The sequence below is a fragment of the Schistocerca gregaria genome, chromosome 2 (assembly GCF_023897955.1).
Source record: "Schistocerca gregaria isolate iqSchGreg1 chromosome 2, iqSchGreg1.2, whole genome shotgun sequence".
Lineage (NCBI taxonomy): Eukaryota > Metazoa > Arthropoda > Insecta > Orthoptera > Acrididae > Schistocerca > Schistocerca gregaria.
In genome coordinates, this window is record NC_064921.1 from 800,254,663 (window position 1) to 800,280,175 (window position 25,513).

General features: G+C 46.8%; 1 protein-coding gene across 3 annotated transcripts in view; it reads right to left on the reverse strand.

Annotated features, from left to right (window-relative positions):
* Positions 1-25,513, reverse strand: part of LOC126335076 (protein pangolin, isoforms A/H/I/S) — a 989,572-nt gene that overhangs the window by 38,720 nt on the left and 925,339 nt on the right. For all 3 annotated transcript variants that reach the window (XM_049997966.1, XM_049997965.1, XM_049997967.1), the window contains 3 exons: positions 19,771-19,861; positions 7,425-7,520; positions 4,012-4,158 (listed from right to left, as the gene is read on the reverse strand). In XM_049997966.1, coding sequence (XP_049853923.1) covers positions 4,012-4,158; positions 7,425-7,520; positions 19,771-19,861 — 334 coding nt within the window. The remainder of the gene's footprint in view (positions 1-4,011; positions 4,159-7,424; positions 7,521-19,770; positions 19,862-25,513) is intronic.

Below are 25,513 nucleotides of genomic sequence, written 5' to 3' on the forward strand. Positions count from 1 at the left end.
TCCAGTACCACGCCACGTAACTTATTATGTAAACTGACACCACTTACACAGTCTTACTCCACAAATTTAGATAGTTACACCTGGCAATTTTCCGGAATGTTGCGATACTGTTTATGACCCATTTTGTATAAAATCAATACTGGCACAATTTATAATTTGAGTAGCACACACACACACACACACACACACACACACAATCAATTCGCTGAACAATATAATCTCCGCACAGTATCAGATCCGTAACTATGAATATGAGACGTCCGAGTACTACTTCTGTGGGCAAACAAAGTGTACTTCTCAGCTAACCGCGAAGGCAGAGATAGAAAAAGGTAAAAGCGATGGAAAACATCCGAAACAAAAAGACGAACACTCGGAGGAAAGCGTTTACTCCCGTCGTCGAAAGAAGGAGCGGATGTATTCACTCACCAAACCGCCGAGCAGGGCGTGAAATGAAAGGGGGCAACTGGGTGGCGCGGAATCTAATGCGGATTGTCAGCGGCTGTTATTTCGAGGCGCCCCGCTCTTAGGAAATCATTCCGGCGGCGTTACAGCCTGTGAGCACGCAAGAGCGCGCGAGCCTCCGCTTGCGGAATAAAAGGACGGGTTCGCCGAACTAGGCGCCAAAGGAGGCGTCGCAGCGCGGAGAATGGAGGGCGGCACCGGAGGCGTGGCTGCGTGCGTAAAGCCCCGCGACCTGCCAGCAACGGGCCCACTCGGCAAAATAATTTGTCAAAACGAAGCGGAAAGGCTCGCGCGCGAGGCAAAGCGCTTCCCTCGCCGCTTTTGTCAGCGACGTGCATCTACCTCCAGCAGTGTTCCACATACCGACATCTCAGCTGAATGTGTTTCCGGTACAGGAGAGGAGAGGAGAGGAGAGGAGAGGAGAGGAGAGGAGAGGAGAGATTCTAATGCTGCTTCGGGTAAGGACGGCATTCGAAAAGAATCTTAAAATTTTCGCTCAGATTCCTAGTGATTAGAACTCTCTTGGGCGCCTCCCAAGTTCGTCTAGATACTTCGTAGGGATAAACCCGACTTCCGTCCGATACCGAGCAAGCAGAGCAATGTCTGACAATTGATTCAGAAATTCAAGATCGACCAATCGCCAGAAATGGCATTTGCCGTAATGAGCTTAAAGATGGTGGCGCACGAAAAAGCGGCCCCGAGAACTAGATTGCTCAGTGTCGCCCGCCAGTTATCAATTCAGTAAATATAGGCGCTTGCATTAGCTTATCTGTTATTCCTTTATTGTCTAATTATTACATATGTATCTATCCGTTGCAGTGTCTGCTCGTAGCAGGCAACAGTTCGTGCGTAACTGGCGACCAGTCTGTGCTCGGGACCGGTTTTTCGTGCACCAACCTTTGGTTTCAATTTCGAGAAACAGAGCCAACTGCACGAATCACTGAACAGTGCGTTACTCCACTTCCTATTCCATTCGCATACGGAGCAAGGAAGAAACGAATTGACTGACTGTGCGATTCCTTCAAGTTAATCATTCTCACTTTTTCCGCATGATTCTCGCGCGAAACATACGACGCAGTCAGCACAGACGATACACAGTGTGTTTAAATAGTGGTTTCGTAAATTTCGTCACGGGTAGAAAGTTGTCAGCCTTGCAAGTGTTCTCGTTTAAATTACGTTCATCTCCGTGGCGCTTTTACAGAGATGTTAGATGCAGCAGGGGTGCCCCTGCCAATCTCGTAATACCGCTTCGTCACACTGAGCTGTAAGCAGGTGCAAAAGTCGAGCAATTGTACTCACCCAGACAGGCCCGTATACCCGAGAGCCCTGCCCACGGCCGGAGCCCCCCCCCCCCTCTCCCTGACATCGCAAGTGCGTAAATTAGCGAGCACACGGAGGGACCGAACAGAAACAAGGAAAATCCTTTCAAAGCCTCTATTGTTTCTCTCTTCAGTTTCTAGTAATTCCGCGTTAATTAATTTTATTAAAGATTGTCTAGCCTCGCAGAGACGAAAGCGAGAAGAATATAAGCATCATATCCTTTAGCTGCGAAGACAGTGCAATGACGGAAAACAAAGATACACGGAATTCGATCGAAACGTGGAGCGAGGTCCGGACGAATTATTCATTGTGTTGGCAGTAATTAGCAGCAGAAGCAGGAAACGCTGGCCCGGGCGTGTTCTGAACCTTTTGTTCGAGACAGTGCAGGTGTTCCACAGTAGCTGGCAGCCTGTTCGCGTTATGCAGGCCGCCCGTCTCCAGAGCAGGCTCCAGTGTGCAACGTACTGCCTTTGTCGTTGGTCGGCAGACCACGATAAACCAATCGTGCGCTGCTATATAGTTTTGCTTCGTCATCTCTCGGCTTTGCTTTCATCCTTAAGAGTACATGTAATCGAGAAGCTTTCAGAAAAGTACGGACCAAGAAGTGCTGTTGTCGAATGTTCTGGATGGAAGGGAATACAACGTACGGTATTTTGGGCGCAGAGTGACGAAAATAACGGTAGTGAAGTTTACAGTGAAGGCAGGAATTTCTGTGTAAGTTATCTATATTACATGACAAAGATGATCGTATTATGAAAAGCTGTTGTACGCACACGTGTCTGTGGCGCAACTAGTATTTAGCTGCGGTATATATTCCAACCAGTACCGTAGTATAAAGAAACGGTATAAAAGTTTTACAAGGGTCGTTCAACAAGTAATGGCCCACATATTTTTTGTCAGAACATTTTTATTGTTAAGAGTCAGAATTTGGCGACAATAGACGTCAACATGTCTTGTCCATGTCCTATTTTTCTACGTAGTCTCCATCACGTTCTATGGCCGTACGCCAACGTTGTGGAAGAGCATGTATTCCCTGCTGGTAAAAGCTCTTGTCCTTGTAGGCGTAGCCATGTTTTCACGGTATAACTGATACTCTCGTCATCGTCAAAGTGTTCTCCGTACAGAATCTTTAAGCGGCCCAAAGAAATATAAGTCCTAGGGTGCCAGGTCTGAACTGTACGGTGGATGACGCAACGATGTCCAACCCAATTTGGCGATGTGTTCCCGGGTTCTCAGACTTGTGTGTGGGCGTGCATTCTCGAGTTGGAGCAGGATTTCTGCTGGATTCTTGTCCCATCGAACACGTCGGTAACGGTTATTGTGAGTTTATTCGGAGTCTTCAGGTATACCTCTGAATTGATGGTTCACCCTTTCGGCATCACATCCACGAGAACGACGCCATCACAATTCCAGAAGATTGTGACCATGACTTTTCCGGCAGTGGGGGTTGTCTCGAATTTCTTCTTTTGTGGTGAATGAGGATGATGCTACTCCAGGGACTGCCTTTATGTTTCCGGGGCAAAATGGTGCACCCAGATTTCGTCCCCCGTAACGATCCGTGACAGAGAGACCTCTCCGTCGGTCTCAAAACGCTCCAACAATTCAGAGAAATGGCCTTTCTTTGAATCTTGTGGTCCGCTGTGGAACCCATCGCGAGCACCTCTTTGAATATCCAAGAGTCTCGACCACTGCAGACGCACTTCCTACGCTGACCGACAACTATAGAGCCAATTGTCGAGTTGTGATGCGCCGGTCGGCACGAATAATGGCATTCGCACGATTCAGCATCTCTGGAGCAGCGGCTGTGCAGGGATGTCCCGAGAGCGGCTGATAGTGGAGCTCTGTTTCTGCATTTCCTGAGGCTGTAACTTTGTTTACCCATCGACCAACTGTACTATAAACTGCAGCATCGCCGTACACTGCACACAAACGTCTACGGATGTTCACCACTGTTTCTTTTACTGCACACAAGAATTCAATAACAACACGCTACTTGAAACAAGAGTCGTTTGCAGATACCATTTTTTCGGTGAACTGCTATCTGCCCGAACGGTTCGAAACTTCACCGGCGCGCAGAACAAACACCAAATGTGAAGCACGAACAAGGACGTTTGTCTATGTACAGTAATGGAATTTTAAAAATATGTGGGGCATTATGTATTGAACGACCCTCGTATGTTCTATTTGGCGTGATCGCCAGAGAGAGGAAAGCAGTTGTGTGGTACGCACCGGTGGTTGTGGTCGGCGGCGGCGAGCTCCTGCTTGGGCCCCGGCGTGACGATGGCGGGGTGCGACGCGAGCGAGTGCGGGTGCGAGTGGGGGCTGAGGCCGGGGTGCGCCGGCAGCAGGCCCGTCGGCGAGAACCTGTAGAAGTCGCTGCAACACAGAGACAAGCCCGCTGTACAGACACACTGCGGTGGTTCAAACACAACAACACAGTGCAGCGAGACGAAAACGCGTACACAGGGCAACAACTACTGCACTACATGAAAACAAACATAAATTAACTACAAACTACGGCGTTCGACATGTGAACGTCACTACAGATATTCGGATGTAGGTTATGACATGTTCTATGTGCCTGCCATCATTAGCGATGATGTTGCGCAGACGAATAGCGAAATTCTGCTGAAATGCTGGAGCAAAGATACTGTAAACGACCTCCTGAATGGCTATTGTTAGCTCAGCAATGGTTGTCGGGGTTATTTCTGTACCCCTTGTCCTTCCAATTATCCCCACACAAAGGATTATCATGTGTTCAGATCCGGAGAATATGGCGCCCAATCGGGGTCCATGCCAGTGGTCTCTGGGTACCCCAGAGCCAGAATGCGGTCCCCAGAGTGCTCCTCCAGGACATCGATCAATCTCATGCTTCGATGGGGTCGGGCTCCGTCTTGCGTGAATCACATCTTGTCGAAATCAGGGTCACTTTGGATGATGAGGATGAAATCATCTTCCAAAACCTTCACGCACCGTTCGGTAGTCACTGTACCATCAAGGAAAATCGCACCGATTATACCGTGACTGGCCATCGCCTACCACACAGTCACAAGGACCTCTCGATCGCGAAATGCCTATTCAAAAAAATGGTTCAAATGGCTCTGAGCACTATGGGACTCAACTGCTGTGGTCAGCAGTCCCATAGAACTTAGAACTACTTAAACCTAACTAACCTAAGGACATCACACACATCCATGCCCGAGGCAGGATTCGAACCTGCGACCGTAGCAGTCGCATGGTTCCGGACTGCGTGCCTAGAACCGCGAGACCACTGCGGCCGGCTAAATGCCTATTCTCAATCCCATGAATGCGTCAATTTTAGTTATTGATGAACCCATCCAAATGAAAGTGGGCTCCGTTGCTAAACTTTATAAACCAAACCGTAAATGCGCATACTAAATCTCACCACGCCCCCGCGGTCAACGGTGCAATTTGAAGGTCCTAACGCAAACCGTTCAGAAGTTATGGCGATTTTATTTCATATGGTACAATAATTGTCACCTTGTATATTAGACAGTTCTTCCTGGCGGTAGAAATAAAACTACTTGTTGCCAGCATGTGGTGCACGCAGAGATAAGTAATCACACTAATCCTTGCTAAATTAGTGGTTAATTCCTGCCTCCGCAGGACCCTTCAATTACTTGTAGAAACATCCGCCGCGTTCCTGTCACCGGTTCCAACTGTCTATACATCGAGGGAAGCTTAAAAGGTTAAGAGTTCACATCGAGCAGCTTCTAAATGCTAACAGACGTCGAAATCTAGTACAATGCACTGAACCACAACCCCTACAAATGACACTAAAAAGTCTTCTTCCCACACACTCAATAACTGAATAGGAATATTGAAAAACCCCATATGTTAAAAAAAACTGAACTTTTCATGAGATTAAACAAACAGGCCTTAAAATTATGCTGAAATTCCCGTTTTCTTTTCATTTTTCGTTAAAATTAATGTATACGGAAGGCGATTGTGATTCGTTTTCTTGACGTCAAGTTAAAATTTAATAAGTGAACATATGGGCTTCCTCAATATTTTGTAATAAACAAGCATTATTTAACTCCTACTTTATTACTAATATGGACAAAAATCAAACAAAATATGCCAATTCTCCATTCTCTTTGGAATTATACTCCACATACTGTTCATTCTTTAACACATGGTAGCCAATTGTTTATGTCAGTAGAGAAGTTATGGCTGATTTCTTCTTTTGCGAGAATGATAGAAGTCGCCTAACCTCAAGCATTTTCTTGTCACTTACGGGCACATATCGATTATTCTCTTCGTACAGAACACTAATGACAACATAAAATTTTGAGAAAGCCCTTATCTTTTGTACATCATCGGCCTATATGTTTAAAAGTACAAAACCTTAGCTAACTCAGTTTTTTAATGGGCATGTGAGGTTTCTCAATATGCCCCCTCAGTTGTAAGGCTAGTCTAAAATTTTCGGTGAATAGAACAGTACCTAGGAGGAGCGTTTTTTGCTCCATGCAAGTGCAATTTCTAAGCATTGGCGCCGCAGCACTAAGGTAGGCGCTGAATACCGTATCCGCTATTTGATTCTTATGCCGTGTAGAACACACTTATGAACAACTCGTTTACACCAAACAACACACGCGCGACGTTCGCAAACTTCCATCGCAGGGGATGGATGCTGGTTCCACGAATTCTCCATGGAATAGGGCAGGCACCCACCAAAACTGAACTGTACAGTTTTCTGCGCTACATTTCGAGGGACATCCTAAAACGCGTCATGTATGTACTTCTGGTCGTTTCCAAAAGATGCATTCACTGATGATATCTGGCAGCTTTATAACGCTTACTAAAAGAGTATTATTGACACTCGTGAATGCTTTTGACCTAAATTAAAGTGCTTTTTTCAATTTACAGTTTACTATTCCACGCACTGAAATGGTAAGATATTCCATGTACGTTGGTTGATAGGTATTGCACTACAAGATAGAGAAACAGTCTTTGTAATGTAACAACGAGACGGATAGCTGTTAGGGATGTAAAATGTTGGCAGGAGCCACCACTCGTCAGTTTGACTGCGCTCTGGCTCGGTGAACCTTGGGACGCCAGATGTACGATTTACTTGCTGACGTATTTTATCAGTTATTCTGTTTGTCCTTACTAATACTCGCCCCATCACTTTCGGAAGACGCTAAGATGTTTACCGATGGTCACATACAGAGGTTTCGCGTTGTTATCCAGTGACTTGTTTGTAGTTTGTAAATCTGCCTTTCAGTGGCCTTCTTATTTCCTGTTTACGGCGAAGAAAATTTAGGAATAAAAGAGAGGTAAATTTTTAGAAGAAAAAGCTTTCCACAGAACTTATCTTAATTATGCGTCTACGACTAATGGTAATGTGTCTGAATTTTAATTATACATGTTTATTAAGCCAGCGAAGCATCGAAGTGAAATTAAGCGGTGTATAAACAAAAGACGAATCTCTTAACTTTATTCCAACTTGTTCAGTAGCCCAGTAATTTCTTGCGTTTAGTAACATGACCCCAACAGTGACACATCTATTTTGCACATACTGACACAGAGAACAAACTAACAATGTTGATCTGATCAGGCGCTGCAGAACACGATTGGAGAAGTGGGTGCAAGCTCAGCATCCGGTCGCCAGTACTTACCTAGATAAACTTGTACTAGTGATGGGTAGAGACGTCGGGTAGGGACTTCGGAATCCCGCGCCCGCCGTTGAGATCGGGTACATGCTCGGCGTGTGCCTGTCGACATAAAACAAAAGTGTGAGCGTCAGAGGGAGTTCCAAACGACGTCAATGTGGCGCGACAGCGGCCAAATTAAAAATAATCCCGCGCACCGCCCCCGCCGTCTCGGGGCAGCGACGGCGGCCTCGGGCGCCCGCCCAGCAGCGCACGACGAACGGCACAATTCTTAAAAGGATCGCGTCGGATTTTCCGCCTTACGGGGGAGAACGCAATACCAACAGCCACTAAGGAGAATCGGGCAGGGCGAGCCACGTGAGCGCCTTTCCCCTTGATTAAAACCGGAACCCCGCAGTTTGCCAACCTGCCACAATCATCGCCGTTCTCAATTCCATTTTCGTCCTGCCTCCCCTGATTCACCGAAATACGACAGGGTGGGTTAAAAAAAAAAGGAGTGGGTAGAGAGCGAAAAAAAGTCGCCCGAGAGGAGCAGTAACGGGAAGTGGAGACGGCCCTCAGTCGTGAGGGGGTAGGGGCGGATGGATGATCCGCGTAAGCCGATTGGGAGTGGTGCGGTGCGGGGGCGGACGGGAGAGGCGGGGGGCGGCGGCCGGCGTGGCGATACGGGGCGGTCAGCGCGTAATGGCGCGGAAGGCGCGGCCCCCGTGTTTACCCAGACACCCGCTGACCCTCCGCCGCTCCTGCTGGCCACGCACGCTCGGGCGACACTTAGGAACATTCTTACGAGGTACCATTCACGTGCTCACGGCAAGGAGCACCAGCTGATAGTCTTCACCATCATCCACCACCTCAGTGAAAGGGCAGAAGCGAGAAAGTTATGTTTCGATTGACAAAGCTGTGCTAAAACAACATTCACAAATAATATAGACCTGTCGCGACTACACACAAATGAAACGTCCGCGATGAGTGCAGACAACAACAACAACGTACCGTGCATTCATGTGCCTGCATGCCATGTTCCGTGGCATACGGAAAGATGCAGCTACTTTCGAAGACCGGTAACAAAATGCTACTTTCTCGTCCAGATTTAATTCTGAATCAAAATCGTCTTTCTGAACCAGTTCTAAGTTTCCTGAGGGCTATGAATGAGAGCTCTCCACTGATGTCTATCCAGGTTGATGTCTTCTTCCCCGATAGTCTGAATATCGTAATCCCGTCCGGCTACATTATTATTTTCTCTGATCAATCCATCGCCTTCAAGTTCTTTCTCAATTCGCCATCTAGCTATTCGTTATTGCTATATTCTTTTGAGACAACCAAACCATTTCAGCCTTGCTTCAAGAAGGGTCTCATTTCCGATCGTTTCAGTTTTACAAGATGTATCCGGATCCACTTTCACACAACTCACTATGAAATGCGGCACAAATCGACGTTGAACGTATATGTCTATTCCATTATCATTGACTCTCTTTCTTTATAATTCTTCAATTCCGTTTAAAATTTGTTTTGTAAGTTAATCTAAAAAGATATTCAGCTCTAGCGGCTAACATGAAAAGCAAACTCTCGTTTACTTGCGTTAAGGAAGGCACACTTTCGTACCCACATTTTGTAGCTCAACAGCGTTGTTACCACAGCTTGGACGAACGTGTCATACACAGCCTATAATTATTATTTTACACTTTTAAAAAATAAAATATGTACTGACGCATTATTTTGTCCGTAAGTAAAAATGGTTCCCACCACGGAATAGGCTTTAAAAAAAGTAATTAGCCAGTTACGACATTAATGTAAATACCTTCGGAGTATCCCTGATTCAGTCGCCCTTTAACTTGCTCCTTCTAGTCCAGTAGTCGTGAAAAAAGACGTATACATAGGCAAATCATTTTTAGCCCAACAACAAGAGTTAATAATCAGCTGACGAATCCCAATGTTCTCCTCTTCTTCGCTGAATTTGCAAAAGCTTATCCAAAGACAACTTTCAGAGTGTCTGACTATTTTGGGGAAGCAGTAAGCACAAAATGTCCAGAAGATGCAACAAGTTTCCTTCCCTCTCTACATTCCCAAGGAACTTTGCAAACGCTTTCCAGATAAACGAGACTAGCATCTATAAATAATTTTTATACCGCGAGGAACATCGCAAAAGCAACATTGCCTGCTGCTACCACGCAATGTATGCCGTTTGTGAACGCGTATGTGTAAGGCAGTGGCTGATATAGTTCATTGGCGTTAAAGATCGAGAAGTAAAAAAAAAAAAACTATATTATTTTGGACATGTCCGAAAGAACAGATACCATCTTCTACGGGAATCGGCGGTAAAGCTGCGAATAATAAGTGTGATGGGCAGGGGCACTATTAATATAGTGCGGGACAGTAAGTTGCGAATGTGGGTGCAGCGAGCGCAGGTGTTGTTTACATCGTTCCGTTTCGCGCGTGCCGTACTCAGCATACAGATCACCATGGCGCACCAACACAGAAAATCGACGCTCAAATTTACGTTCAGCAATGAATTTGCACGGCCTAAAGCACTTGAAGTCGAACGATTTCTACGAGAAGAGGTAAAAATCTCAGCGACCGACATTCTCGGCATTCACTTGTCCATTGTGAGTAGCATCGTATATGTCAAGATCATCAACGACGCAACATGTGAACAGATCCTTCGGGAGACGAAACAGAGCCTCCGTTTCTGTCGTGCTGATGACAATGTGGGGACTGTGTACGTCAATTATTCTGCCATGGGACTTCGCACGATCAGCCTTTTCTTCGAACGCACGATCAGCCTTTTCGAACTTCCATTCGAACTACCGGCGGAGGACGTTATGGCAGCGCTTCGCTCCTACGGCACGATGCATAGTCATATTGCGGTAAAATGGACACAATTCCAGACATATCCAGTACTGAACGGAGTCCGCCAGGTCCGAATAGACCTGTACCTTCATATCTAAATATCGGTGGTTGCCGTGCCATCGTCATCTACGATGGGGCAACCGAAGACCTGGTCTGGTTGTGGGAAGGAGGGGCACTTCAGATCCGAATGTATCCGACGTCGAATCACTCAACTGGCACCGGCTGACACGAACCCGCCAGCGCAGCCAACGCTGATTCCTGTGATTTACGCAGCAGCCCTCACGAGCGATACCACTTCACCACGACAGCCGATATCCACTGTTAGGTCGCGGCTCCATCCTCCAATACAAGGCGAAGACGACACATCCTTTCTACAAGTTACAGATTCAACTCCGGTGGCGCCGCCCCGTCAACGGATGACGTGATACATGACGATAGTATGGCAGTAGACTCGCTTCTTGGTGACTACGGCGGCCTTTGTGCCGGAACGTCGTGAGTCGTTGCCATCGTCTAACACAGAAGGACAAACCAGGAAGCAACGCTCTCCGAAGCGACGCAAGTGGAGGCGTAGAGCGACACAGCCTCTAGAGGACGACGACTCCACCTTCAATGACGACGCTACCACTGAGGCGATCACCATTTTCTGTAGTGTGGCAACACCGAACGGAACTGAGGACAAATCACACATTTCCACAGTGGCGCAATCGGATGCCGATATGCAGGACACGTGCTGCCCACCACCTTCTGGAGTGCAAGCACCCATGCCGTGTCTTGAGAAAGCTAGGGAAGCTGATCTTGCTCCGAGTTCCCCGGCGTGTTCGGATGACAACGACGACGACGGCACCATGCTAGTTACGCCAACAGGGTCGAAGCCATTGGCGCCGGCTCTCTAGAAACGACTGCACGTGAGGTTTGGGGGAATGCGGAGGTGCCAATACAATCGGAAGCTCCATAGACAATTCCAATCTCAATGGATAACTTAGCAACTGCGGTTCGGCAACAAGCGTATCGTATCGTCACGATTAACCTCAATACGATCAGAACGGCAGTGAAGATCCAGTTGCGCCGGCCGCGGTGGCCGAGCGGTTCTAGGCGCTTTAGTCTGGAACCACGCGACTGCTACGGTCGCAGGTTCGAATCCTGCCTCGAGCATGGATGTGTGTGATGTCCTTAGGTTAGTTAGGTTTAAGTAGTTCTACGTTCTAGCGGACCGATGACCTCAGATGTTAAGTCCCATAGTGCTCAGAGCCATTTGAACCATTTTTGATCCAGTTGCTGCGCGAGATGCTCCGTTCTTCGAATGTTGACATTGCCCTGTTGCAAGAAGTGTATATAGCGACGCTCCACTCCTTCTACGGTTATGTGACTTATGTCACCGGCGGACCGAAATGGAAGCGGTACGGCAATACTAGTGAACGACGGTATTGCTATCTACGAAGAGACCTACCTTCCGTCAGGCAGGGGGCTGGCGATCACAGCGCTGGGCACGTGCATCATCACTAACATTTACACTATCAGGAACTGAACAACGCCGCGACGGACTGCAGTTCTACTCGGAGGATATCGCCCCCATCTTTATTAGTCGCTTCGAACAATATATCATCGGCGGAGACTTTAACTGTGCGCTCCACCCCAAAGACCAAGAACTTCGGCTAATGGTTCGAGATCAACTTCTCACCGACACTTGGGAGAAAATGCATGGTGACCGTCCCGGACCCACATACCTTATGAGTCACTCGCCCGCCGCATAAAGAAGGTTCTGCCCCTACTCCTATCCGTGGAGGAAACGACACAGGGCGGAGTGACCAACGTGCAAACGGGAACCATGGAATGCAGGGATAAAATAGTCATCGACACATCCTGTCGCCTTCGAGCTGCTGTAATCTCCACTGATTTCGACCACGCCTTCGACAGAACTCACCACACATTCCTTCTGTCAGTTATGGCCCGCATGAGCTTCCCGCCTGACTTTCTCGACGCCTTTCAGCGCCTTTTCCGCGGAACTGCATCCCGTGTACTGGTGAATGGACGGATTGCGGGTCCCTTGCCGATCCAACGGTCAGTTCGCCGAGGATGCCCACTCTCCATGATCCTTTACGCTCTCGCGCTCGAACCACTTGTCCGAGGGTTGAAAAACAGGTTCTCGGGCATGTAATTGAGGGATCACACCGTTCACTGCAGGATATACGCTGATGACCTCCTCTTACTTGTACGATATGGTGATGAGGTACGCTCGATGATTCAGTGGATCAATCGATACGGGTTGGCAGTGGGCAGCCTCATGAATGTGGCCAAGCCTGCACCGATGCCTACTGGGAGTGGTCTACAAGAGGGCGCTTTAGCCTCAATCCCACTAGTCAACATGATCCGGTTCTTGGGCATAACATTTACACAGGATGTGCACCGAACAGCTGCCATGAACTATAAACGATTACTCCAGGCGACACGCACAGAAGTTCGCCGGAACCTACTTCGACGGATGGACCTCCTACAGCGTGTGGAATACCTCAACCTTCACGGGGCGACTAAGATGATCCACATGGCTTAGGTTCTACCAATATCGGCAGCGATGGCACACAGACTGCAAGCAGCGTTTGGATATTACCTTACCGCCGGATTCCTCATCAAAGTCCGCTACGAAACACCCTCCCTCCGCGCGATGGCGGACTGGGACACATGTCCGAGCGTGAGCTACAGCGTTATACTTGTGTACAATGGTGAAACTGTGGACCCATCAATATACTTCCCTTACGGGACACCTGTTAGAGGAATTGCTGCCGGCGTCTCTTCTGCCACCTGTCACGATTGCGCACATTACTTCATCACTCTCGCACCTCTCGGCATTTATTCTTGAGTATAGTTACGTGCACCCAGACCTTCCCAACACTCGCACTTCCAAGGAGAGAGACATTCACAGTTTGCTGCTAAGGTCCACCCCTCACAATGTGATTGGGAGGAAAAGCCCGACGACCCTATGACCTGCAGTGTGGAGAGCGGCCCAGAAGCCGTTCCTCCCCACGCGGGTACGAGCCACGTGGTATCAGGTTGTGAACGGGAAAGTTGTATCAGGACAAAGGCTGCATGCTACTGGGATGACGGATTCCCCCCTTTGCCCACCTTGCCACCTCGTGGGTACTGACGAACACCGATTAACATGTGGATCGGCGTTAGAGGTATGGCTGCTAGCGCAGAAGATCCTCGCCTGCTACCTACGTATCGTGCCTAGCATAATCGAGCCACGGCTCCTCCTTTGTCCGGAGGATATTTATTTCCCGCCTGCGAAGACTCACGCTCTTACATGGTTTAAAGGCTTGTCCATACACTACCTCTTTCGAGATGATGAGAATGTAGTACTTGATTACTGGCCATTTCTCCAGGACAGTCACAGCACACTTGAGCGTACACCCAGATACCGACAACTATTTGCACAGTGTCTTCCATAACCCACCTCACAGTTGGTGAGTACCGGGCAGAGGATGACCGCCGTCATGGAGCTCCACACGCTGCGAAATGCTTATCAACTTGGAATATGGAATCTGTACTCAGATGGGCCATACATATGGAATGACGTGCAGGATTTGCTTACATTTTTCTATCTCTATTATATATCATTAACTATTAGTTCCACATTCTATTTCACAGTTTCGAAGGTACTCCTGTTATTTCTAAAGATGTAAACTCTTATTTTGCTTGTCGTAACTGAAAGACGCCTTTTTCCTAATAAGACTAATAATGAAAACAACAACATAACAAAAAAATAGCGCTGTGAAGAGAAAGGTAAAAGGTTCGCATCCACTTGCTTTCAAATTTTTTTCACTCGTTTTCTAAAAGGTCATGAGCCTTTCTTATTCATTTAATAAAAGTACTATCTCAAAAATGGGTGGTCTGAAGCATAGACCGGTAATCTGCAAAAATAAATAAATAAATTCCCGGCTGGAAAAATAACAAAATAAAAATAAAAAGGACGGATAGAGCGTCGGCCATGTAAGCAGGAGATTCCGGGTTCGAGTCCCGGTCAGGGCACACATTTTCAACTGTCCTCGTTGACTTACATCAACGCCTGTATACAGTTAAGGGTATTCATTTCATTGTAATGATTTTTATGTTATCTCTATTCCAATTTTCTGTACACGTTCTGGAACTCTTCGGAACCGAGGTGATGCAAAACTTTTTTTGTGTGTTTTGAACTGTAGTATATTGAACAATATACTATAGATATAATTTTAACTACTCAGGTCCCCTCTGATTGTGAATTACTTCCACTCCACAGAGAACCGTTGGGAGAATGTGTGTTTGAAACGATACCACAGCCTTGGTACTGGTAAGTGAGTAGGACATACGAGTTCACTCCTATTTACAAGTGTTCTTTGCAAATCATGGTGAAGTGCATGGCAAAGGGTACTTCGCGTTTTACTTGCTGTTGGAAGAATGATCATTTATATGATTCGTATCCTGTTGTTAGTTACCTTCATGGTTTCTACATATACGATACTTCATAGACCGAAGTTGTTCTCCATCTTTAGCTACCTTATGCTAAAGTTTTGGGGCTTATATAACTGTTACTCTGTAATCTGTTTTAACGCTTTACAGTCTCTGTCTGCCGCTACCATTGCTCCTTCCTGAACATGTTCTATTTTTGCTGGCTGCTGTAGCAATTCCTACTTTACCTAACCACTTAATTTCTAACATTCTCTGATAGCAAAAGTTTTCAAACGATTGCAGTTCTTTCCTATTTCAGTGCTCCATGTTTCCACATTACAGCGACAGATGGCAATTATGACGTACAATGCATGAAACAATCTTTTATACAATGCGGAGCTGCATTTTTAGGAATTTATTCCCCGTTACAATTCTATCACTGCTTCCACTACTTTCCCGTTATTTCCCTTTTTCACTGTCACTAATCACTTTCGTGTCTCTGCTACGATCATTCTTACAGCATATTATGTACAAAGCGTGCTGCCCATTCCTTTGCTATTATCGAATTCCAGAAAGAAGGTAGTTGGTGTTTTTCAGGATCCGCATCCGTTTGTTCCCCTTGCACTTTCATCCCTCTTCCGAACATTTTCTTGTACGTCCTCCAGTGCTTCTTTGGCCTATGATGGAATAACACTGGTGATAAGTTGGAACCTTGTCTGCTGCGATACATCCCTCTCAACACCAACTTGTCCTTCTAGACACTGTGTTTCGATTACTTCCAGCTGGCCTGTCTGGCTCCTCTAAATTATTCGTTGTGTCTGTACTTACAGGAAGTGAGACACCTTCGCTCAAAACATTGTAGAAGGAGGAGCACGTAGGGCGTATGCGCCGGCTGCTTGCTTCTTGTCACGGTGTGGCTGGGGTGGCCAGCAGGCTGGCTGTTGGCGCGTGGGCCGCGGCAGCAAAGTGGCGAGGTGATGCGACCTACCTACAGGCCAGGCCTGGAGCTTACGTCACAATGGCGGGCCGCGCAATTTGACGGCGTTCCGATGGGACCCGCTGCGGCGCCGTTTCCCGGCCATTTCCCGTCACAATTACGCAGCTTCCGTCATGGGCCTGCGCCCGCAGTTAACCGTGCTAAAGCCGATGCCTACCTAATAAGGCGGGATGCGCGCAACCAACCCGCAGGCTCCCCTCTCCGCTCTTAAACCTCGTTTAATTCTCCGGGGGGAGAGAACAGAACGGGGAAGACCTACGGAAGACGTCCTCCCTTAAAATGAGATGACAGCGATTAGCTCGAATCACATTTGAGAGCATCCTTCTGGAAAGCCTTTGTTGTAGTTAATGTAGGAGGGACGCAGAATGATCTCGAGAGCTAGAAAATCTACTCCAAGTGAAGCAGTACAGAACGAGTCGGAGTCTAGTGTTACCAGTACTGCTTCAGGGCCCACCACTACTCCTAGTTTCAAGCAATTTTCCAGCCAGGAAAAGTACTTTAGCTGTCGTACGATTTCCTTTGGCGCAGGTATTACAGAAACAAAATATTATGAGGAGCATTCCTGTGAATAGATCCCAACACCCGAGCCGTGAAATACGCTCAGCACGGCTGAGCTATTGCTTCTTCCCTGCACGGTAACACAGGATGTATTGAGCCCAAACTTTGTCACCACCACTCTTCATGTTCACAAATCAAGCCTCGTCAACGGTTTCTCTACTTCCTCCCGGCGGCCACTGCAGTGGTGCCCAAAGCCCCATCGTTTCTTTCACTATCATACACAATAATTAAAAAAGCTTACGAGCGGCTATAATATATGTCAAGCTTCCCTCTTATGGAGAGTATCCGCACCCATGAGTAATTATAAAATATCATGAAGGCATCTTCGGATGGATTCTGTGAAACTGTTTCAGGGTAACGGTATGGACTGTCCGCAGCTCGTGGTCTACTAGATAGCGCGCTGCCTCTACAGCGTGGCGTCCGTGGTCCGATTCACAGCCAAGTCGGAGACTATCTTCGCTTGGGGACTGGGTGTTTTCGTGATCCTCACTTCATCTCGTCTTCATCACAAAGACGCGCAACTCGCCGCAGTAGCTGCAAATAGGAAGACTTTTACCACGCGGCCGAACATCCCGGCTAATTTTTCCATACAATCCTTTCAGTTCACTCAATGTATGTTTCACTTTTACTAAGTGCGCTAAGATTGCATACGAGATGCCTAGAGAGCTAAAATATCCTGAAGAGACGATACGGCAACTGCTTCTCGAATCTCGAAACCAGCAGATCTGAGACTTTTCAATCACCAACTAAACATACACACGCTGAGCAGATCCTAGCTACATCTACCTAGCAAATAAAAGTAAAGTATACATCATCTGATGGGGTTTCAAGTGCTTGTCATTCAACCTCCATAAACTGTACGTAATTCGAGTTTCATAGTTGGGCCAGAGACCAAATCGCTATTCACTGCTTACATGAAGCGCTATTCACTGCTTACATGAAGCTGTGCTACAGGAAAACTGCGCAATAAAGCCAAGTGAAAATCACTGAAGCCCTTTTTCCATCCAACGAGTTGGCCTGTGGTAAAGATACATAACTTTAAAATATTTGCAACTCTATCCCGTGCCACGATTTTCATATTTCCTTACATCCATAACACTCAAGGCCCGCCCTACTCATTTCGCAGATCTTGTCCCAACTGGTCGTATGCCAATTACGTCTGATCTTCAAGCTCTATCCTAACACTCCCACCCGGTTCCGGTTTGAATAGTGGCACAATATTTTTTTTTTTTTTTTTTTTTTTTTTTTTTTTTTTTTTTTAAGAACAAGCGGTAATGCCATACATTGAGACATTTGTAGCATCCACGTGCTCTGTGCGACCCCTTCCGTTTCGGCGACGACCACATCAACTTAAGAGGCGAAACGCTATGTCACATGTTCGCGATGTGAGGACAAAAGCTGGTCCGGCAAGGCGGTATTCGATCTGCGATTCCCACAAGACAGCTACAAAGCGTTCAGCAGGTGGGAAACACGAAAACAAAGGAAAATTAAAGAGGAGATGGGAACACAAGAAAACGATGCGTTGTTCGACTATATGGGTGGGAAAATGTAAGACGAAGAGAGGTGGACTTCCATCATAAGTTATCCACTAGCAGCTACCGTTTCAGAAGTAAAAAAAAGGCTTTGCTACTTTCAATACGTCGCTCAACAACTGTACAACAAAAATAAAACAAAGAAGCAACACATCATTATTACATTGCCATATAGGGTTTAGCCCTGGAACATGTACTGGGAATAGGCCAGCTGCTGAAAGTCCAACTGACTTTCCACATGCGGTACACATTTATTACAGTGTCCTCTCTGCTTATGTATATATAGAAACTATTACGTTTGGCTAACGTCGTAAAATATCTGGCACATAAGACATGTAAAACTGCTTGCACAACGCCTTACACCTTTTTTCTCGTTCCATCTACATCTACATATAAATGTGGTACCTCAACACAAACAAACGTCAGTGTGTTTGTTGATTTTCTCTGTGTCGAACAGTTTCCCGCAAAGACGTCACAAAGTTTACGACCTAATGTTTTCTGTACGGTCGTAACTGCAACATGTGGACTACGCCTGTCAGCATAGACTAACCGTTCTGGGTCCACCCGTCGAACACCTGACCTACTGTCCAGCGGAAAATAAGCATTAATGGGTTGTTCCTGCCACACATACTTGGACGTACTGACAAACTTAAAAATTTACTACTTGAGACCCTGCATAATAAGCGAGCCACGGAACAGAGCATGATGGATGTGCATCGCACCAATATTCCATATTTTCGTTCCGGAAAATGTGACTGTCTATAAGCCTGCTTATTTGCCCTAATCTCTCTCATGTTGTTCTCATGACCCCTACACAAGAAAAGAGTACTCTGGTGGGAACATATTGGTCGCACGGTTGTCTTCGAATGGCTGCAGCAAGCGCTAAGAAAGTGTAAGTTGTGCTTGTACTGCATTTACATCAGTCTGCCGTAATAGTGTGACGATAGTCTAGAACGAATTTTAACAATTATCCACCAACTGCCAACTCTATTCGGCGATGGCAAGCGCAGTTTAAAGCTTCAGCATGCCTCTGCAAGGGGAAATCAATGGGTCGGCTTGCAGTGAGTGAAGAAACGGTTGACCGGCTGCGGGCGACTTTCGCATGTAGCCAGCAGAAGTCGACGAACAAAGCAAGCAGAGAGCTGAACATACCACAACCGAACTGAGGCATTACTCCTTGCAATTGCTACAAGCGCTGACTCCCGGTGATTGAGTCAGACGCTTTAAATTTTCGGCACGGTTGCAACAGCTTGTGTAAAGGAGATGAGTTTTGAGATAAACTCATTTTCTGTGATGAAGTAGCTTCTTTTTGTCAATGGCCCAGTGTAAAGGCACAATGTGCAAATCTGAGAGACAGAGAATCTCTCCGACATCGTGCAGCACATTCTAGACTCAACAAAAGTTGATATGTTCTGCGCAGTATGACAGTTTAAAGTTTAGTGTCCCTTTCTCTTCTGGCGAAAAGACCGTTATAGGACACGTATATCTGGACACGCTTGAAAACTAGCTTATGCCACAACTGGAGACCGATGGTGTGAGCTTCTACCCCACCTGCATGATGGTGATCGTGAATTCTTAAACAGAGAACTGAAAACCGATGGATTGGTCGTCATGGGGTTGATGATCAGTAATTCACGTCATGGCCTACACGCTCTGCCCATCTAACCTCAAGAGACTGTTTGTTTGACGTTATGTGAAATATTCAGTGTTTACGACGCCTTCCCTACCAAAAAACCTAGCAGAACTGTCGGCGCATATCAACAGTGCTCTTGAACAGACTGATAAGGACATACTGCGCCGAACGTGTGAAGAACTTGTTTATTGGTCGATTTGATATCTGCAGAATCAGTAGAGGAGGGGGAGGGGAGGGCGACACACATATGGGAACACTTATAATACGTAAAAAAAGGGGGGATATTATTTGTTATGGACAATATCTCGCATTTGTCCATAAGCCTTGGCGTAGCGTTCTCCTTTGTTACGATGGACGTGTACTCACCATGAGGCTGCGACCTGCGACATTTCCGGGCTGAGCATGGGGTAGGGGTACTGGCCGGTGGAGAACGGGTACATGGGCGGCCGCGTCAGGCCTGCAACAAAACACAGCACACGCACCGGGTCAGCATCAGCTCTCAGCAGACTGCCGCCGCCACGGCTACCAAGCGTCCCCAACATTTGCTGCAGCTGAAAACTCCACGACACGTACATAACAAGGCAAAGCTCTAGGAGAACTTTTCTCGCTGCTCGCAGTACTAAAGTGACTGCCATCTTTCTTAAATACAACAACTACAGTGCTACGTCTTAATAAATGCGTCCGCGCGCTCTTCAAACGTGAGATGTGGTTCTACCGAAAAATGCGAACGACGCGTGTGGACGTGCGGACGTGGGCCTTTCAATTTCCGGAAGAACCAGGGGCACCCGTAGCGTCGCACGAAATCATCCTCGCGGCCGCGGCCAGAATCCACTCAGTCTTGATCACCTGTGGCGCGCGAAACGAAATATGAGGACGAACTGTTCCAAGGATTTAATCGGAAATGTTTACTGGTGGACCCAGGTAAATTCTCTCATTGCTACATATCCAAAATCAGTATGAAGCAATATCCTCCCTCCCCCCCCCCCCTACAGCCACCCCTGGGTCTTTAAATAATGGAGCGGCATGTAAAAAACACTACAAACGGGTGATTACTTTGCAAATGAGTTAATGTGTTAGACATTTGACGCTAAGCAAGTGAGCAAGGAAAAGTTTAGAGAAGGCTTGCGATTATGTCTAAAGTGCTCTCATTATGAAACATTGGATGAATTTATACTGCATCATTTGCGCTCCGTTTTAAGCAAACGCTAGTTTTCAACGCCACTCAATGTTTGTGACGTCGTATCTCCTGAACTACGCATCGTACAATTTTGCAGGTTCACTCAGTGGTATATGTGAGAAGTATCGGCAAAATGTGTTGCGAATGCAATCAGTAAAAACACAGTTTTTATGAAGGATGGGGAGGGGGGGGGGATGTGTGTCAGCGAGAGAAAGTTACGTAAAGTTTGAAGTTGTGTGTAAAGTTTGTTCGAAGTCACGAAGTGCTCTCATTCTCAAATATTGGATAAATATAGTCTGGATAATTTGCACGCCGTGTGTTACGCTGCATCGAGAGATGCACTCAGTTCCTAACTGTAATACTGGTCTTACTATGTAACGCGTTTAGCACGAGATTACACATTTTAATGACTAGGTTATGACAGCATTTTAAATATTTGAATTCGGTCAATAATTATATGAAATACAGTAAAACTTTTTTTTCTGGAAGCCATTAGACAGAAAATGAAATTCACTATTCCACCTCAACTCCACGAGTGCTGCTGGCCGACTGCTCGATTTCGCGAGCTCCAAACGCCACCACGAAATTATTTAACACGTAGGCCTTTTAGCCAGTGAGAATTGGGAACAGAACGTAAGCATTCGCGTTGGCCATTTCCTGCTTCTGCTTACAGTGCTGCCTTATGGCAGAACTTTAATAACTTTTCCTGGAACAGATGTTGGAAACATCGGCCATAGTGTGAAAAGTACTTGCCTTTAAAATCAACCCAGTCGGCTCTGAATACCATCCATTTAGGAGAATTAGGGAAAGCCTCGTCCTCAGCTCTAAGCCGAAGGTCTACTTCTCCCAGAACCGACCTTGTCTTAGACAGTGGCGCAAAGAAGTGTTCAAATGCAGTCCCAGAAATGAGACATAACGCAGTATGCCACCAAATGCTATTCGTACATGCAGAAATGATCATTACACTTCATCATAAAAAACTGTACAGTCGTTGAGTTAAGCAACAAACTAACCTAGACTACGAAATTCCTATCGCAAGGTGGTATAACTTTGTAGGTAACACCTAATCTGCATCTAGAATCAAACTAATATTTATACTGTTCTGCACACCATGTTTTGTAAAGCCATCTTGCAATATGACAAATTATTACGTTAACAGAGCGAGGAGGCGCAGTAGTTTCTGAGAGACCAGAAACACATTAGGGGAAGGGGGGGGGGGGGGGCGTATACGATTTTAAATCGCGATGGGGTAGTCACGATGTAGATGTTTTCTTGTGGTTCTCCTACAGAGTTGTTTAAATTAGTTGGCTAATGGCAAAGCTCCCGTCAGTAATATACCAATGGGAACCTGGCAATGACGGCTTCCGCTGTGTTGTCAAGTCCGCATCGCAAAGTATTGTACCTGCCAGTTTTCAAGTAGCAAATTTTTCCGGACGCAAAAATTTCGCCCTTTTCCAGAATAAAGAAATTAAGAACCCATTTTTGTCATTCTTAGAGACACTATCGATACCATATGACTTCGAATTTTTACATCGCTGTAGAGAGTGGAGCGCTGCGATAGTTGCAGGCGAACATTGTGATGATCCGTACGTTGAAACCAATATAAGGTTTGGCGTTTTATGCCATGTCGCTCAAACTTTGTCCTGGCCCGAAACCAGGCCACCTTGTACTGCTTGAATATCCGCCTCGCAGGCGAAAGTAAGGGATATTCAAACTGACCTTGACGGTGAGGACGGTTTTGCTTTTAAAGGCTGTACTAGGTCCCCCTTGTAATTAACGCATGAACAATAGTATTATTGCAAGTACTGGAACAAATTTATTAATCGGAATATATTAAAACATTCTGCATGGCAGCAGGAGAAGAAGAGGTGGCACACAGTAAACTCTTCCGCTGATACACGGCAACAAAAGTACGCGATACTGGAGAGCCTATTTCGGCCAGCCGGCTCTTGCTTGAGAGTATTCACGTCTGAGACGCGATCATTTGCACGCCGTCCCTGCCGCCTGCCAGTATATAAATTTAATCACCGTGAAACCGGGCGGGGCTGCGGAAGGGAGGCAGGGCCACGCGGTGATTCACAGCGGGGAATTCCGGCTGGAGTGCTCTGCCGGTGAAGAGGGCGCTCTCTGAATAAAGCACGCATATGCAGCCAAAGACACACCCACCCTCCTCATTACCCGAACTTCGTCGGCGGACGGAACAGAACGGAAGGGACAGTCAACTGTAGTGGCTGCAGACACAACACCACTGACCGACCATTTGCTGGCCAGAGGCATGCCCGCACCCATGTGTACATAGCGGAAAATCACTGCGACGGTTTTTTCATTTCAGTAAAGCGTCGGGCGCTACACATACACATACATGAAATGCATTTGCTACGCCGTAACTAACTGCACGCGTAATGAGGCTCCAAACGAGATGGAAAAATCGGGTCAAGTTTAGAAATTCTATGTTAGCGCGAATGAACCTTTAAAATACGTTTTTAGCAGAGTGCATCATTAACCCAACAATTGTACCGGCTATATATGACCGTATATTGTTCAGTACTATTCCACAGTAATCGGAGTTCACATTAAAAAATATCATATAACATTTCTGCATGTAATGAAATTCTCCGTAACAAGGGCGGTAAATGTGTACAAATTCTTTTTAAGCAGATATCCAACAGTAGTCCCTTTTTGCGAGAGATCGGGTGCGGGTCAAGCTAAAAAAACTATAGACTGTTCTGCTATATCAAACGTTCAAAATCTCAACTATATCATTTCTTCTTAGCGAAACTGGGCAGACACACAAAGCCTCTCAGCACGAAAGAATAGATTAGCCTAACGTAGAACCAGTGCACAGATATAACGTTTATATTCCATGTTGCATCTAAAACCGCCTGAGTGCCGTTATGTGAGACACGCAACATATACATAGACTACTGAGCGAGGTGGCGCAGTGGTTAGCACACAGGAAACGCATACGGAAGGACGACGGTTCAAACCCGCGTCCGGTCATCCTGGTTAATGTTTTCCATGATTTCCCCAAATCGCTTCAGGCAAATCTCGGGATGGTTGCTTTGCAAGGGCACGGCCGATTTCCTTCGCTAATCCGACGGGACCGATGATCTCGCTGTTTGGTCCCCACCCAAAAATCAACCAACCAACCATAAACGGACAACGGAATCAAATAATGAATTATAAGTTCACATGTGTTACAGGAATGCTTAAGAAAATTAGCGGTAAAACCTCGGACACATGTAAGAGCTTATGTTACGAACTTTTGATAACATAGATGCATTTAATTATTGCAGCTCTAACGACGAATGCAATCGATCGGCGCTACAAATGGGAGATTAATGGTTCATTAACAAAGAAACCGAGCCTGCTGTGGAATCACATTATTAGCACTCCTCCACACTCACAGAGCGTAAACGAGAAGGTATTTGGAAGTGAGAGCGAAACATCACGTAAAACTGTCTGCTACAAGGTAGATTATTCTGCGGAAATCATCCTTTTTTATTGGCTCTGCGTGATGAAGTGGAGGTGGAGAAAACAAGGCATAAGAATGAAGCACGACGTATTTTGTGACGACTGCTACTGCGGACTTCCAAAAACTAAGTCGGGGGAGCGATACGAGCAACGTGCACAAAAATCAGTGTAGTATGTGAATGGTTCAAATGGCTCTGAGAACTATGGGACTTAACATCTATGGTCATCAGTCCCCTAGAACTTAGAACTACTTAAACCTAACTAACCTAAGGACATCAGGCAACGCAGGGATGCTTTTCTGTAAACAGCTTGGACAGTTTCTTTCCCTTGCATCAAACGATGTATCAAATGAGTAACTGTAGAGAATCGATGGCTTACTCCAATGTCCTGCTTGTGATAATGGGATAAGGAACTAAGTAGAAAGACTGACTGGTGTACATACACAACATAATACTGATGAAAGTCAGCTCGGAGTCGTCAGATATAACGTTTCCACACGATCGAGCTGCTCACCGCACGAGTAAAACTACAAATAAGGATAAACTTCGCAGCAAGTCACTAGATCTTAATGTTCATAATTACGGCGCTTTGGGAAAAATGCGTTACTCCACCACCGAGTGATAGTTTCCCCGATAGTGTCACCGATGGTAAATCAAAATGTCCTAAAACGCGTCGCGATTAATTGTGTTGAAAGCTAGTAATTGGTCACTAAGTGTAGATAATGCGCAGTTCCAACAAAGGCTTATAGTTTCCAGATTAAATACGAATATGTGGAGTCAAACGTGTCTGTAAGACAGGACGGTGAAACTGGGGTTTAGCGTGGAACACCGCCATTCACCGCGATTAAAATTCCTCGCACGAACGTGACTGGAAACCAGTCCCACCTGGAACACAACGCCGCAACGCAGCGCAGCGATGTGCATGTCAGGAATAGACCGGCAACACTCTGGGAAGTGCGGCGAGGGCTCAGAGCGACGCTGCCTCGTCCCCGGCACGCAGCGCGTGTCTGTGACGGCGGCAGCGCGGAGGCCGGGAGGCCGCACACAGCGCCAGCGGCCAGCCACACAGTTGCAGAACAAACACGAGTCCACCGCATCATTAGGAGGCGCGCCGCCTGGATTATTAATGCGGCCGCAGCGACCGCCGCCGCCGCACGCACGCACACACACACGAGCACGCACGCACAGTGGGGCAGCGCCTGCTGCCGGCTGCAAGGCCTCAAGTGTGTCCCCCGCGAGGCACTCTATGCGCCGCGCCGTATAATAATGTGACGGTCACGTGGCCGCGGTCGTTCGCCGCGGTGACAATGGCTGATCGATAGGCCAGCTGAGCCGGCATTCTTCCGGCTTAACGAGCCCGCCTCCGAACGCTCCTAATCACTCGGCGGCTGGCCGCCCTCTCGTACACTGACGAATATTTTAAACCCGCCAGAAGACTGGCGCCCCGCGCTGCTAACGA